The sequence below is a fragment of the Typopeltis vanoorti genome, chromosome 3 (genome assembly GCF_054136105.1).
Source record: "Typopeltis vanoorti isolate ZY-2024b chromosome 3, IOZ_Tvanoo_1.0, whole genome shotgun sequence".
NCBI classification, from domain to species: domain Eukaryota; kingdom Metazoa; phylum Arthropoda; class Arachnida; order Uropygi; family Thelyphonidae; genus Typopeltis; species Typopeltis vanoorti.
The window spans coordinates 111295979-111310919 of record NC_143551.1 but is presented as its reverse complement, the minus strand read 5'-3'; the positions used below and the strand labels follow the sequence as shown (position 1 = coordinate 111310919).

Here is a 14941-nt window from a genome sequence, read left to right as displayed (position 1 = left end):
ACAAATAGAATATATAAAAACAAGGAAGATACAGCTAGATAGGATGGCTTCTGAGAGGAAGAAAGATAACTTCAAAGGTGATATTCTCATTAGTTTGAAGAGAAAAGATTTTAATCAGTGTGTCTTATCTAATTATATGGCAGTGAAACCTGGAACTGAGCTCAAAATATGATTCACAAATGGAAAGTTACCCAGAGAATTCAGTTGCCATTTACATTTGTACTGAAAGTTACACACTTATAGCACAAATGTAGGTAGCAACTGGAATCTCCATCCCCAAAGATGATAATAGAAAGGAATATACTTGGTGTGACATTTAAAGACAGAATACTCTCCCATGTAATAAGATCGAGAAGAGGTGTACAGGACATCATCATCATCATCAGTTATATTATGCATTCAAAATGGAGATGGATTGGATACATTACAAGATATAACAATGCAAGATAGCCTAAATTGTTAACAGATTGGAGAACTATGGATGGTAGCAGACAAACAGGAACAAGAAAGAGATGGCAAGATGAAATTATCAGGATTACTGGGATGTAATGGAAAATAAAGGCTGAAAATAGAATGGAATGGAAAAAAATTGGGGGAAATATTCATCCAGTGGTGGACTAAGGAGGTGGGAAAGGAGGATGTCCAGGAAGGCTAATTTTCCATCCTTTTCTTTTTCCAAGGTGAAGTTGATGTGTGGATATAGGCTTAGAAGACTACCAATAGCTAAATCAACAAACTGAATCCTGTATCAGCAAAATGATCCTGCGATGAAGACTCAATAGAGTCCTCATTGCCGTACAGATAACATGTGCACATTATCCGTACTATTTCTGAGGATCCAAGAACTCAGCATCATCAAATGCATCACCAAAATGACTTGACGTCAAGGAAGTTGAAATGCATTTTGGGCACCTATAAATTTATACCTAATCACCATGAACTAGTATGGAAAAATCCTATCCCATACACTGCAGGCATTTCAGAGACAACTGCAAAGATCCTGAAAAGATACAGTTTATTATCTGCATTCTCCTCCTGGTTACCATTCACAAAAGATAAACAGGCCCCTCTCTTAATCTTTGGTGTTTTCCAGGTTCAGTGTTTTTCTAAAGTATAAGAAGATTGCTTCTGCTCATACTTGGGAAAAACAGTAAGTTTGGTTGAAAAATATAAGAACTACAAGAACAATCTTATATCAAACAATAAACCTGAATAATCTGGCCTAGCACAGCATGGAGACCACAATATCCTCTGGTCCAATACTTGCCTTTTACACCGGTGCAGGTTTAGGTTTGTGCAGTTAGTTAAAGAGAGTGCCAAAGCACTTCTACACTGTCTAAAACTTAAATTAGAATGATTGCATGTCGCAAATGTCATTAAAAACTGAAACTATAATTTTCTCTTTTTATCACACTGGGTCATTTACTGACAAATTAAGTTTTGTTCATGTCAACATACCATCTAGAGCTCCTATCTACAATAACCCCATTATCTATGGAAAAACTGTCTCTTGGTAGTCCATTCAATGTCCACAGTTGTATCTTTACAAGATTTCCAAGTGTTCTGCTCAGGGAAAAATCCAGAGAGCATGGAATATTTTGTGACTAGAAAAATAAAAATAAATATGAACAACATATATGAACAAATATTTAAAAAATGTAATAATTATTATTATTATTATTATTATTTCCCAAGACCTCATAGAGTCAAAGACTCATCTGGGAGGTCCTTTTATGACATACATATCTCATTATACCGTGTCTTAAACACACTCAAACTCTATGCAGTCACCACACTCTCAGGCAAGGCATTCCAATCATTCACAACTCTGCATGAAAAAAAACCTGCCTCTCACACCCCTACTCACACCCTCTTTATACAGTTTCCTCTGGTTCTCCCCTGATCTCCCACTATTCTCTGTAGACCCTCTCCACCATTGATCTTATAACAACCCCTTACCAACTTGTAGGTCTCTATCATATCTCCCCTCTTCCTTCTCTCCACCAGACTCTGCAAATTACATCTTCTCAATCTTTCCAGAGGTCAGACACTACCTTAGTCAGTCGCCTTTGGACCCTTTCCAACATCTCTTCATCCTTCAGAAAACCCGGTGACCAAATGTGGGCACAATAGTCCATGTGTGGCCTAATTGAAGCCTTATACAATGGAACAAGAATCTCCCTACTTCTACATTTCAGTGTCCTCCGCATCATTCCCAGAAGCCTTTGTGTTGTCTCTACAATTTTGGCGATGTGTCCCCTAAATTTTAGATCCTTATCCACTATCACCCCAAAATCTCTTATTTCCTCTACCTCCAACAATATATTCTCACCAAGCATAAATTCTGCAACCCATCTTTGTTTTCCAAATTTTAAAACCTTACATTTTGCAACATTGAACTCACATCCCCATTTGCTTTCCCAATCACTCAATTTATTCAAGTCTTCCTGCAAGGCCACAACATCTTCACTACTCTTTATGGTTTGTCCCAACTTTGCATCATCTGCAAACAACTGGATATCGCACCCCCATACACAACTTGTTGATACCTATCAAATAGCCAGTCTCCAATCCAATGCATTAATCTAATATCCAACCCAATCTGATCTAGTTTGACTGTCAACTTATCATGAGGTACTCTATCAAAAGCCGTTGTGAAATCCAAGTATATTACTGTGTATCCTTCTCCTATGTCCAAGGAAGTAGATTACTAAAACATGCCCTCCCTTTAGCAAATCCATGCTGTCCATCAAAGATAATACCATTGTTGTCAACCCAACTCTGGATCCTAGTTCTCACAAGCTTCTCCAACAACTTAACCACAACGCCTGACACAGAGATAAGCCTATAGCTTGATGGTTGAGTTCGATCACCTCCTTTATGAAGTGCCACAATCTTGCCCTCCTTCCACTCTTTAGGAACTTGACCAAGTGCAAGACTCGTACTAAAAAAATATGTCAAGGCAGGTGTCAACTCTCTGGTGCATTCCTTCAGAATACGCAGTGATATATTATCAAGTCCCACAGCCTTATTTACATCTAGTTTACTCAACTCCCAAAACACTTCTTGCTCACTTACAGTCAGTCTCTCCTCCCCATCATCAACTGCTCTCAATCTCTCCATGAAGTCACATTCACAAGATTGAAAGAGCTTTATGAACTGCCCATTAAGTATCTCCACCACACATTCTGCAATAGCTGTCTTTATACCATTTCCTCCAATCAATGTCATCCTTCCATAATCATTCTTTCTTTTGCTGGCTACATATTGAAAGAACTCCCTAGGATTCTTTTTGGCTTCATTAGCTAACTGCTGTTCATACCTCTCTTTAGCTACTCTCACCAACCAAGTCACCCTCCTTGCCTGGTCTCTGTAGACCTCATGAAATTGGTTACTTCCACTTCTCTTATGCTGCCTCCACAATGCTCTTTTTCTCTGTATCGCATGCTTAATCTCTTTATTCATCGATCTCACACCTACCTTATTTAACCTTCTCACCCTTGGAATACATTTAGACATTGCATCTACTAAATAGTTTTTGAAAATCCCTCAAGCTGCATTGATCTCTTTTCCAGCTAACTCCTCATTCCATGCTACACCCGCAAGCTGTCTCCTGAGCTCTTCATAATCACCAATTATTATTAATTGTTCTTGAAAAAAATATTATGTTGTTTACTATGAATGTTGCTATGAGGTTTGTCAACCTTGAAAAAATATGCCTCAGTAAAAAACAAACAAACAATATACTGTTGTTTAATAAAAGCATTACAGCTCATCTAAACTCAGAGTAATTGCAAGAAGAAACAAGAGTTAAGCTTCACAAACTTGTGACAAGTATAGATATATTTATTAAGAATGGTATAAGCATTATCAGCACAAATGTAAGTGGCAACTGGAATCGCCATCCCAAATATGATAATCATAATAATAACATTTTTGAATGAATTCTTGCACATAGTGGTTATTATTATTATTATTATGGGCTACTCCTTGGAGTCCCTAAACTCATTAAGGGAGGCCCTGAACATGCCAAGAACTATCCAACATTTGAGCAGTATCTATTATACTTTACTTTGAACTTATTCACAGTCATGGCATCCACAACAGACTCGTAACCTATTCCACTCTTTCGCCACTGCCAAGCAAAAAATCTAGTCCTTACACTCCTGCTGACCAAACTCTTGCTCCGTTTCCAAGGATGGCCTCCTAGTTCTCCCACCACCAGTCCTGTTCTGAAAATTTGTATTAATCTTGTAAAAACTTCCTTAATCATTAATAGACATCCTTAATAGACGGAAAGACTATTGCTGAAATCTATACAAAAATAATTCAGTCTCATTCAACAAAGAAAACACCAGAGACTTCCATAAGGAACCTTGCATCTTAAAAGGAGAGGTTGAAGAAGAAGCTCTAAAAAAAATCAGAAACCTGGTAACCCCAAGCCAACCAAAATACCAAGTGAACTTCTCAAATGTGTAGGACCCATAGGGATTGAAATCATCTGAAAAATTTGTAATAAAATCTGGGAGACAGGAGATTGGCCTGATGATTGGTTAAAATCCATTTTTATCCCACACAAAAAAAGAAATGTCAACAAATGCAATAATTACAGAACTATAGCCTTGATCTCACACACACAAAAAGAAAATTCTTCTCTATATTATTAAAGAAAGACTTAAACAATATGTTGAGCAACAACTTCCTGTTGCAAAGAGTTGAGAACAAGTCTCCTGGATGGACAAAAGGTCTAATAAAAGTATAAGTCAATAAAAATATTTTGGTCACATTTCAAGATGTGAAAATGACAACCTGGAAAAACTTATCATCCAGGTTAAAGTGGAATTACGAAGAAAAAGAGGATGCCCAAGACCAAGATGGTTGGACCAGATTAAAAAGATCACCAGACTTACTTTGGAGTTGGCTACTGCCTCAACAAAAGACAGAAAGAAATGGAGACATTGTGGCTAGGGTCTTCAGTCCTCAGACATGAGGAGACAGAGCGATAAATAGACCAATTTAAACTAATTTTGCTAATATATCCTCGAATGCTAATTAGGTCAGGCTCCATGACATGAACATACAGTTCACCTCTGAGAGCTGCTTCTGTAAGTCTGTCACTAAGACATTGGAAGCAACTAATTCTGATAAGCATGATGGATATTTATGAATTTTATGAATTATATGTTACTGCTTTTGTAGGATATTTGCTATTTAGTGATATCAGATTATCTTTTTTTATTATTATTATTATTACGTGGCACCTCCAGGGAGTCCAAAGGCTCATCGAGGGAGGGCATCTACTTCACAACTCTCTGTCTCCACCAACTACAACCAACTGCAACTACTATGATCATCTACACGAATGGCATACTGCTCATCACCACCATCACCACCATTAGTATTTTCACAGACAATTAAACATCCATGCCCACAGCGGGATTCAAAGCCGTAGCCTTTTGGCTGGAAAGCAGATACACTAACCACTCAGCCAAGCAGACGAGCATTATTTTTATATCTTACATTATTTTTTTTAACAGCTGTCAATTTTGATTAAATAAATAAATAAAGAAGAAAATGATAACTTTTAGTTTTATTATTTACCATGTACAGGGTGTTCGGGATAAATTTGACATATTTATAATTAATTATATTTTTCCGTAAGTTACATGTATTAACACACACTTCTCTTCATTTAAAAGTTTGGACCCTTCTTCATTCATATACAAGATGTCAGAAAGGATGGATAGCTGGAACCCACCTGAATCATGGAAGAGAATAACTTGTATCATGATGATTCGTGCCCGCCATCAAAATAAGGATATTACGACTGCTGCCCAATGCTCCCTGAATACAGTAAAAACAATCAGGCATGAACTAGAGACTTGCAATGGTGACTACGAGGATGTAGCAAGAAGAAAGATCCCTAGCAGACGATCTGATTGCGTTCGTACAGCAGAATTCCTCGCAAATCTGCAGGAACAGGTGTTGAAGAACCCTGGCATTGGAATTCGGGCTTTGTTCGTGGAGTTGCTAACTGTAGTCAAGCCCTGGATAACAAGGGTAGCCAATGGTAGGCCGTATGTATGGCAGCAGGATTCGGCCCCTTGCCACACCTCTGGGAAAAGTCAAAAATGGTTGTCTGAAAATTTCTACGACTTCACCAGTCCAAATGTTTGGCCTCCAAACTCCCCAGACCTTAACCCCATGGATTATTTTGTATGGGGCGCAGTTGAAAAAGACACCAATCGCACTTCCAGTAATACAAAAGCCCAGTTAATGGATAAAATTAAAACAGTTTTTGCGGCCCTTCCCAGGGAGACTATAGCATCAGCTTGTTCGAGGTTCCGAAGCAGAATTGAAGCTGTGATCGATGCTAATGGTGGTTATTTTGAGTAAATCTTGTTGATAGTATTGTAATTAACTCTGCCTGTAATGTTTTTTTGTCAATTCATTAAATTTAATAGATACAAAGAAGATTTTCTTTTTCCTTACGAAACTGTCAAATTTATCCCGAACACCCTGTATGTAAACTTTTCCTAAATGTATAGCAAAAATGTATTATTTCTTGTAATTATAAATGTTTATATAAGAAATCTTTGTATCTATACTGCCTGTCGCAACCTGTTTGACTGTAATATTTATTTGTAAAACGGACTCATGTCTAATTTAGTTTATTATTTCTGTAACACAATCTTGACAGAAGAAAATATTGAACTTTCCAATGATGTTTTCACGCTATTGAAGAATACAACAATCTGGTTTCTATCCTGATGTGAAAACTCAGGTGCAATATGAATATATTATACATGGAAAGTGGTGGTGGAGTGGAATGCATTATCTGAATGTATTGTGAATGCTAGGTATGTGATTGAGTTTAAAGTTCAATGTTATAGATAAGTTGTTGGCTGTGTGATCCCATGATAGTCTGTAGAAATTAAAGAAAAATTGCAGATGTGTGAGGAAATCTGCAAAAAAATTTCTTAATTTTTCTATAATTGTTATCATAAAATATGAAATGTTGCTTATACAATCAACTCTTGCTTTTGTTATAATTTCTGCCAATGCCCATAACATCAGTGTATTCTTTTGAGGAACTTCACTAAAGCAGATATTTCTTTATAAATATCACTGTGATCACTCATCATGAGTCTGCAAAACCATTGTGAGTTTTGCTAAAGCAAAACTTTTCTGTACTCAGCTTAGTTGGGCTGAATGAATATGTATCTGCTCTCCAATCATAGATTCTGGTTTGAATCTCCCTATGGAATGGATGTTTGTGAATGTCTTTCAGGCAGAAGATGAAGGGTCTGAAGCAGCCATAAAAGTTCTGTTTGGTCTCTAGAGCAGGATTTCTCAATTATCTAGCATTTGAACTATGGTACAAATAGTGTAGTATACTATGAATTTGCCACCTTCTGTGGGTGGGATTCACATAAAATGAAAAAAAAAATTAAATGCTATAACATGATATTATTCTTAGCATTAGACTTTTCATTGGCCATATGATGAAAACCAATCTGGGATATATAATTGCTGTCTTTTTTTGCTTTTCCTGAGAGGGAAAAAGGCTTCTGGCTTACAAGTAGCCAGGTTCCAAATAGCTCTAATCTTTCCTCAAGTTTAAGAAAACATTTTTGGTTAGTGTTTTTCCTTCATATTACTAAAAGTTCCCAATAGACATATATTTATAAAACTTTGCATACCACAAACAAAAAATGAGAGTCAAATAACTTACCATACAGTACTTTACCCAATCTTCAATACATTTCTTTCGAAAAGCTGAGGTATAAGGACCTAGATATGCTATAAATCCTGAGGACAACAGAACATCTCCTGGTAAATTTTCATATACTGATTTCAGATAATCAGCTTCTGAATGCCATCTATAAAAATAACAGCCATTATCACTGTGAATGCAGTTATAATTATAATAATTATTATTGTTTATAATAAATTTAGTTTAATCCTTTACCCAAGTGTAGGCAACAAAGTTTGCACCTGAAGTAGTTCAGGACTGAGGCAACTCGTAGTAAAGGTGGACCAAGCTGTCATCACTCCTTGTCTCAGTATCTCCCATAATGCAAAGCACATCTCCTTGCAGACATATATAAAGGTATGCATTAAGGGAAGGGCCACTACCCAGACCGGTTTCGATCTTTAGTGAGGTCTCGTCAGTGGGAGGCAGACCCAGAAGTGGCGATACTAAGGCAGAAGCAATGGCAAGGTCATATTTATTTACATGAGTTACCAAAAGGTGTACCACCTTATATTAATTTACTCTAGATTTAGAGAAAGATTTTGGAAGTTTATTTTCCACTTGGTTAGACTATAATAAATTTAGTTTAATCCTTTACAGAAGTATAGGCAAAGGTGCAAGGAGATGTGCTTTGCATTATGGGAGATACTGAGACAAGGAGTGATGAGAGCTTGGTCCACCTTTACTACAAGTTGCCTCAGTTCTGAACTACTTCAGGTGCAAACTTTGTTTGCCTACACTTGGGTAAAGGATTAAACTAAATTTATTATAGTCTAACCAAGTGGAAAATAAACTTACAACAACAAAAAAAAACATTATTGTTATTACAATACCTCCTGGAGCAGTGGTTGCCAAAGTGGTCGATATCGACCCCCAGGGGTCGATATGACATTGTTAGGGGTCAATTCGGGCTCAGGGGTCGATTCAGGGTCGATAGAAAAATATAAGACATCATTGTACGGGTAATATTTAATTCGGTTAACTTGGATTACCGCCATCCTGAATGACAACACAATTAAGAGTGAATTGTGGGAACAGTGACATGAGTAGGACCTGTAAGATGGAGCAAGGTCAGGAAAATAGTTACCGAGGCCAATCAAGTAGGTCAAAATGACATATTTACCAACATAAGGATGTTGGTGGTTCTTGCCTAGCCGGTGCGGCGGGAGCGAGATTGCAACATGTGCGCGGTTCTTATTTACTTATACGTACACGTATTCGATCCCAGTCTCATTTTTGTGCATCCACATACAAGTGAGCGTTAATGTTCTAAAATTCATCAACATACATATTATAATTCAATCGTTATTCATTCATGAACTAAACTTCTCTATGTTGAAGAGTTGAGCTGGGCTGGTAGTAATACCAGTGATATTAATACCAGTAGTTTATTAATATCACTAGAATACCAGTGATATTACTAGTGATAGTAATAGTAGTAGTAATAGTAATATAATAATATATACTATGTTATACATACAATAAACACTGTAACTATAAAATAAACAATCTAAAAACTCACATAAGCATCTTTTTTGTGTGTCCTATTATAATTATGTAATAGTAAAATAGAGGGGATCGATAAAAAGTGAAGAAACTCTTGAAGGGGTCGACGGTCAAAGAAGTTTGGCGACCCCTGTCCTGGAGTATCAGAACTTATTAGGCCATTAAGGCATTGCGGTCCTCCTGTGATAAATACTAACATCAATAAATCATTAACCAGCACTGTTCCACAATGCACAATTTACTGTTAAATAATGATATTATTGATGATTTCACCATTTACATTAATCCCTTCTTCTCTTCCTTTTAAAATTTTTTGAAATATGGTGTCTGAGTATATGTTAAAAAGGAGAGGTGACAGCATGCATCCTTGCCTTACTCCTCTTTTGATGTTAATGGAGTCTGTAATAATGTCATCAACTTTAACAGATGCCTTTCGGTTCCAATATAAGTTTTAGATGATCCTAATGTCTTTATCATCTAATTCAATTTTTTTAATAATTCAATCATTTTAGTGTGTTTGACTTTGTCAAATGCTTTCTTGAAGTTGATGAAGCAAATGAACACTTCCATGTTTTGGTCATCTTCTACAAGAATATGAGATGGCAGGACTTATAGAGAAGTCCAATTCAAACTGGAATAGTCCCTATACTCTGATAGAAAAACCCAATGGATATTTAAAGTTTGTCTTAGATCTGAAAGAGGTAAATAAGGTGACAAAACCCTTTGAATTTCCTCCAGGTAAAAATGATGAAATATTAAATGGTTTGGAAGGAGTAGAGTACTTCACAAAATTAGATGTAAATTCTGGCTATTTCCAGATTCCTATAAGAAAGGAAGATAGTAAATATTTTGCCTTGCCTTCACAACAAGATGGCAAAAATACCAGTTATGTAGACCTCCTCAAGGAGCTAGAAACTTAGCCATATCATTTCAGTAATTAATGAATTCTGTCGTATCAGATATATTAAGTAAAGGAGCAAAAATATTCCAAGATTACTTGCTAGTATACTCAAAAGACCTAATGTCTCACAGAAAAAACTTATTAAAGGTTCTTTCTAGATTGGATGAAGCAAATTTGTTCCTTAATTGTTCAAACTGTCAGTTCTTTTTGAGAGAAACTAAATGTCTAAATCATAAAATTGATAAAGTAGAAATAACTCCTATTAATCCTTGGAGAAAGATTGAGGAATGTCAAAGAAACAGAATAAGCAAATCGCATGAGGGTAAAAAGGAAGTACCAAATCATCAAAACTGGGAAGAATCGCCTATAGTCAATGCTAAGAGTAGGCATTCTTAGAAAACAAGGGTATTTGTGAATAGCTCTAGAAAATACAGCAGCCCTGGTTCAAAATGTTCTGAAAGTACTAGGATAAAAAGTCATCAAAAATCAGAAAACATAAGGAGACTACATCTTCTAAATTACATACTGTAAATAAAGAAATTCACAGTGGAGTAATAAATACCGAGTCAAATAAAGGTAAGCCAACAAGATACAATTTACAGCCCAGAGATCATGTTAGTAAGAGGTGCAATCATGTATAAAAAAAATGTTAAAAAATACTAAGCCATTGTAAAACCTCACATGGATGTTGTTGTATCATGTTCATTTTGACAAGCTTTGTCTGTAAAAAAAAAATTAATTAATTAATTAAAAAAAAAAAAATATATATATATATATATACATGAATATCTGTTGCATTTACTCGGTATGAAGATATGTTAATATTTTTTTTATAATGACTGAAATCTGAGAATTAGACAAACGATTAATTTATTTAACACGCAACATGTTTCGTCAGAAAGCCGATTTCTTCAGGCATGAGAACATTGAAAGCAAAATATAAAACACTACAAAGAAACATTGTACCACTACAAAATTGACTATAAACTTCAGTTAAGTTTGAACTGTAGCTACAGTCTGGGCTAAAGTTCTATTTTTAGGCATCTGCGTGTGTGTGACTTCATGAGTGTGCCAGTATCTGATAGCAGAGCTAAATGAGTCCAGTAAACTGTAACTAAGGTTACTGTTTATGTGATGAGAGTCCAGAACAATTTCCTTAGACTCGACTCTGCGGCATTCTACCTCGTTGTGGCATATATGAAGGTTTGAAGTTGTTGTCCAGTTTATCTCATGTTGGTAGCCTTCACTATTTGTGTTCACTGAGAACAGGGCATGGCTTGAGAGGGCGCTTGCTTTGGTTCTGTTGTAAGCAATGTCCCTTTGATGTTCCTCGAGATGTAGGAGGATGGACTTCTAATTTTGCTCATAATATGGCTTCCGCAGTCACATGATTTTATACACCCCTGGAAACTGAAGATGGTTATGAGCCTGTTTGGGTTTACTTAGAATTGATCTGAGTTCAGGAAGAGTAGAAAATCACGTTTTTATGTTAAATTTTTTCAAAATTCTTCTTAGTTTCTGGGGGAGCGAGCTGATGTATGGTAAAGAGATATAACCTTTAGGGTTGTCCTGTGTTTCTATGTTGTTTTGATGACGGTGGTATAGTTGTTTATTAATAGTTTTTGAAGAGTAGCCATTATTTGTGAAGGTTCTTTTTTGATGTTGTAGTTAATTTTTTATCTCTTTTTCACCTGACAATACAGACCTGGCACGATGCGCAAGAGTGGAGATGATTGCCAACTTCTGTGTTGGATAGTGGTGTGAGGACGCATGCAGGTATCTATCCATGTGCGTTGATTTTCTAAAGATCGAGATTTTTATGGAGTCAGACATCTTAGTAAGTTTGATGTCTAAAACAGGCAGAGGTCCATTTTCTTCAATTTCTATTGTCAATTTGATGTCTGGGTGGAAGTTGTTTAAGTGATTTAAAAAAGTGTGAAGATTATCTGCACCGTATTCCTAAATAAGGAATATGTAATTGATGTATCGCAGCCATATTTTAGGCTTAAGTGTAGCAGAGGAGATTGCCATTTGTTCGAAATTCTCAAAAAAAAATGTTGGCTAGTATTGGAGGCAGGGGACTGTCCATTTCCAATCCCTTATTCTGTTTATAAATTTTCCCTTCACACTCAAAGTAGCCTGAGTTAACACAATTCCAACTCAAAAGGTTCTTAATATTTTAAGCAATAAGATCTCAAAAAAGATGTTTGCTCTGTTATCACATTGTGTTAACTCAGGCTACTTTGAGTTTGAAGAGAAAATTTATAAACAGAATAAGGCAATGGGCAGCCCCCTGTCTCCAATACTAGCCAACATTTTTTTTTGAGGATTTCGAACAAAAGGCAATCTCCTCTGTTACACTTAAGCCTAAAATATGGCTGAGATACATCAATGACATATTCCTTATTTGGGAATACGGCACAGATAATCTTCACACTTTTTTAAATCACTTAAACAACTTCCACCCATACATCAAATTGATAATAGAAATTCAAGAAAACGGATCTCTGCCTTTTTTAGACCTCAAACTTACCAAGATGTCTGACTCCATAAAAATCTCGATCTTTAGAAAATCAACGCACACGGATAGATACCTGCATGCATCCTCACACCACTATCCAGCACAGAAGTTGGGAATCATCTCCACTCTTGTGCATCGTGCCAGGTCTGTATTGTCAGGTGAGGAAGAGATAAAACATTAACTACAACATCAAAAAAGAACCTTCACAAATAATGGCTACTCTTCAAAAACTATTAATAAACAACTATACCACCGTCATCAAAACAACATAGAAACACAGGACAACCCTAAAGGTTATATCTCTTTACCATACATCAGCTCGCTCCCCCAGAAACTAAGAAGAATTTTGAAAAAATTTAACATAAAAACGTGATTTTCTACTCTTCCTGAACTTAGATCAATTCTAAGTAAACCCAAACAGGCTCATAACCATCTTCAGTTTCCAGGGGTGTATAAAATCACATGTGACTGCGGAAGCCATATTATGAGCAAAATTAGAAGTCCATCCTCCTACATCTCGAGGAACATCAATGGGACATTGCTTACAACAGAACCAAAGCAAGCGCCCTCTCAAGCCATGCCCTGTTCTCAGTGAACACAAATAGTGAAGACTACCAACATGAGATAAACTGGACAACAACTTCAAACCTTCATATATGCCACAACGAGGTAGAACGCAGCAGAGTCGAGTCTAAGGAAATTGTTCTGGACTCTCATCACATAAACAGTAACCTTAGTTACAGTTTACTGGACTCATTTAGCTCTGCTATCAGATACTGGCACACTCATGAAGTCACACACACACACAGATGCCTAAAAATATAACTTTAGCCCAGACTGTAGCTACAGTTCAAACTTAACTGAAGTTTATAGTCGATTTTGTAGTGGTTCAATGTTTCTTTGTAGTGTTTTATATTTTGCTTTCAATGTTCTCATGCCTGAAGAAGTCGGCTTTCTGATGAAACATGTTGTTTGTTAAATAAATTAATCGTTTGTCTAATTCTCGGATTTCAGTCAGTATAAAAAAAATATGAACATATATATACATATAAGGAATAATCAGTATTTATAAAATTACTCAATTCTTTGCTATGTAATAACTTTCTTATGAAACTTTATGCTATTCAATTTGGTGTCATATGAGTTATGATGTCAGCATATCTCGTGGGTAATGTGATTCCAAAATGGGAATGTTGAAAGATATGCATGTGCACTAAGTCCAGGAATGGAGATATAAAAGCTCTCACTTCAGGAAGGAAAGCATCTTGATTGTAATATTTGCAATTATCGTGAGCAGTCATGAATTTATTAGGTGAAAGAGTTTATGTTCTGCAAGCGATTTGATATTTACATTAGAATTTGTAAAAAGTAGTAGCTGTTCAACAGGGTTAGAAGTTGATTTAAATAATGGAAAATCTTGCTATAGATGATTTAGTTCAAAAGTTGGCCAAAAAACCTAATAATCAATCTCCTTAAATAACTATTAAAGAAATTTGAAGTTGAGTGGCTGGGTTACTTGAACCTATATTCAGTGACAAGTAGTGACCCTAAAGATGACATGGGAGTAGAGGGGAGAAAAGATAGGCTTGGTGGTTTCACAATCTAAAGAATTCCAAGAGGTACATGTGCGTAAAAAATGTAGTAATGGACAATCTCAATGTACAATACCACACATTCTCCCTCAGCTCTGAAAAAAACCTAAACATAGTACTGAGAGGAGTTACTGAGGATGTCATCACTGAGGAGATAGAGACAGATCTCAGCTATCACGGTTTGCCTCCGGTCAAAGCGAGCAGAACATTTAGAGCTGATAAGAGACCGATGCTACTTGTCTTGGTGGAATTCCACAACTCCCATAAAGATATTTATGAATTAACATTGATCTGTGGGCTCAGGATAACTAACACCTGAACCTTTAAGAAAAAGAACATCAGCAGGGCAGTGCCACAGATGTCAGAAATATTGCCATGCTCAAAAACTATGGTGTTTTTGAGCATGGCTAGCTGACTATAGGTGTTTGAAATGTGGAGAAAACCATGCTACTAACACCTGTGCCAAGCCTAGAACCATACTGGTTAAATGTGCAAACTGCAATGGCCCTCATCCTGCAAATTACAAAGGATGTAGCTGCTACCCGAAAAACAAATAGGCGAAATATTCAAACTTCCTCTCAACCTCACGTGGAAGCAGAATTAAAGGAAGCAGAATTTCCTCAGATTCAAACAATATTAAAAAACCAAGAAGATACACATCAAAT

General features: G+C 36.3%; 1 protein-coding gene across 1 annotated transcript in view; it reads right to left on the bottom strand.

The window, feature by feature from the left end:
- The window catches only part of LOC150108468 (dynein axonemal heavy chain 7-like), a 990001-nt gene that overhangs the window by 447393 nt on the left and 527667 nt on the right, over positions 1-14941 (bottom strand). Inside the window, exons 25-26 of the mRNA XM_090390473.1 lie at positions 7736-7883; positions 1459-1604 (exon numbers count right to left, since the gene is read on the bottom strand). Of these exons, the coding sequence (XP_090246599.1) occupies positions 1459-1604; positions 7736-7883 (294 nt within the window). The remainder of the gene's footprint in view (positions 1-1458; positions 1605-7735; positions 7884-14941) is intronic.